The sequence below is a fragment of the Diaphorina citri genome, unplaced genomic scaffold (genome assembly GCF_000475195.1).
Source record: "Diaphorina citri unplaced genomic scaffold, Diaci psyllid genome assembly version 1.1 scaffold5582, whole genome shotgun sequence".
NCBI classification, from domain to species: domain Eukaryota; kingdom Metazoa; phylum Arthropoda; class Insecta; order Hemiptera; family Psyllidae; genus Diaphorina; species Diaphorina citri.
In genome coordinates this window covers 5,210-6,688 of record NW_007382958.1, presented here as the reverse complement: position 1 = coordinate 6,688, position 1,479 = coordinate 5,210, and the positions used below count along the sequence as shown (strand labels likewise).

The window sequence follows — 1,479 nt, the reverse complement described above, 5'->3', positions numbered from 1 at the left end:
TGTGATCCAAACAATAAGCAGATAATACCTACTTATACCTTGGTAGACGTATAAAATTTTTGTTGCATTTTGAACTTAATAACAGAACTTACTAAAGTCCCTGAATTGACTAAAATGTTTGTCTACAGGAGAAACATACGGAACGCTCAGATTCGAGGAAGGTTTCACCCCGAGTTTATCCAAATATGCAATGCGCACGGCGAGTCCTGATGATTTCAAACGTTGTCAACTGTACGTGCGACTTGACAAAACTAGCAACGAAGAGACCACGGTATTGAAATCCGAAATTCATTCAGCATACCAGAAGTTCAGAGAGAAACTTGCTGATGAATGTGGTCAGAGTCGAGAAGGTGTTCAGATGCCAATCGTCTATTTGCCACCAATCTACGGTAAAAACGAGCTTCAAATGAAGGATTTTGTAGCTCCTGGTGCTTTATGTGTGATCGTGTTCTTCCTATCAGTCTCCATAACAGCTCTGACACTCCTCACAGATAAAACAGAAGGACTCTTACAAAGATCATATGTTGCAGGAGTGACCTTTACCCAAATGCTACTAGCACACACCGCCATTCAATTCCTGATCGTTTTAATTCAGGCCATTCTGGTGGTACTATTTCATATTGGTGTTTTTGGAAATGAATGTAAAGGGATTTATATTCTAGTTGTGATTTTGCTTATATTCCAAGGGATGGTAGGAGCTAACCTCGGATTTTTCATATCTGCAATCTGTTCAAAAGAGGAAACTGCCATTGAACTCTCCCTAGGTCTACTCTTCCCAATCATACTCCTGAGTGGGATGTTCTGGACATTGGATGGTATGGATCCTATCCCTAGATTCATCTCCAGGAGACTGCCCATGTCATATGCTATTGTGTCAGGTAGAGACATCATGATTCGAGGATGGTACTTGACTGACTGGGAAGTAACGCGAGGACTTTTGGCTTCTATCATCTGGGCGGCTGTCTTTTGGGTTTTAGCTTTATTAGTAACAATTAACACCCACAAATGAGCAATTATATTCAATACAGTAAACGTCTATGTCTTATGTATTTGTAGTGTTTTATAAAAAATCTAAAATGAACAATGATCTTAATAACTTCTCGGTTTATAGCCTATCCACCCTTTACAGTGTAACGCCTGTAACGTGTAGGTGCAGAGCACACCTATTAAAAAAGTAATTTATTGTGAAACTTACCTACTGTATACACCAGACCTAATATAGTTCAAAGAGCCATTATAAAAAATCTAAAATGAACAATGATCTTAATAACTTCTCGGTTTATAGCCTATCCACCCTTTACAGTGTAACGCCTGTAACGTGTAGGTTCAGAGCACACCTATTAAAAAAGTAATTTATTGTGAAACTTACCAACTGTATACACCTAATATAGTTGAAAGAGCCATTACAATAATCACAGGGAAAAATACTCCACTTATGTGTCTAATTGATTTCGTGTTAAACACACATAAATAATATTT

The 1,479-nt window shown here is 38.0% G+C and overlaps 1 protein-coding gene across 1 annotated transcript; it reads left to right on the top strand.

The window, feature by feature from the left end:
- Positions 1-128: 128 nt before the first annotated feature.
- On the top strand, positions 129-1,118 carry LOC103521612 (ABC transporter G family member 20-like; the record flags this gene model as incomplete). The annotated part of the gene is made up of 1 exon (XM_008486720.3): positions 129-1,118. A coding segment is annotated over one exon (881 nt), but the record flags the coding sequence as incomplete, so codon positions are not given.
- Between the last annotated feature and the right edge of the window lie 361 nt (positions 1,119-1,479).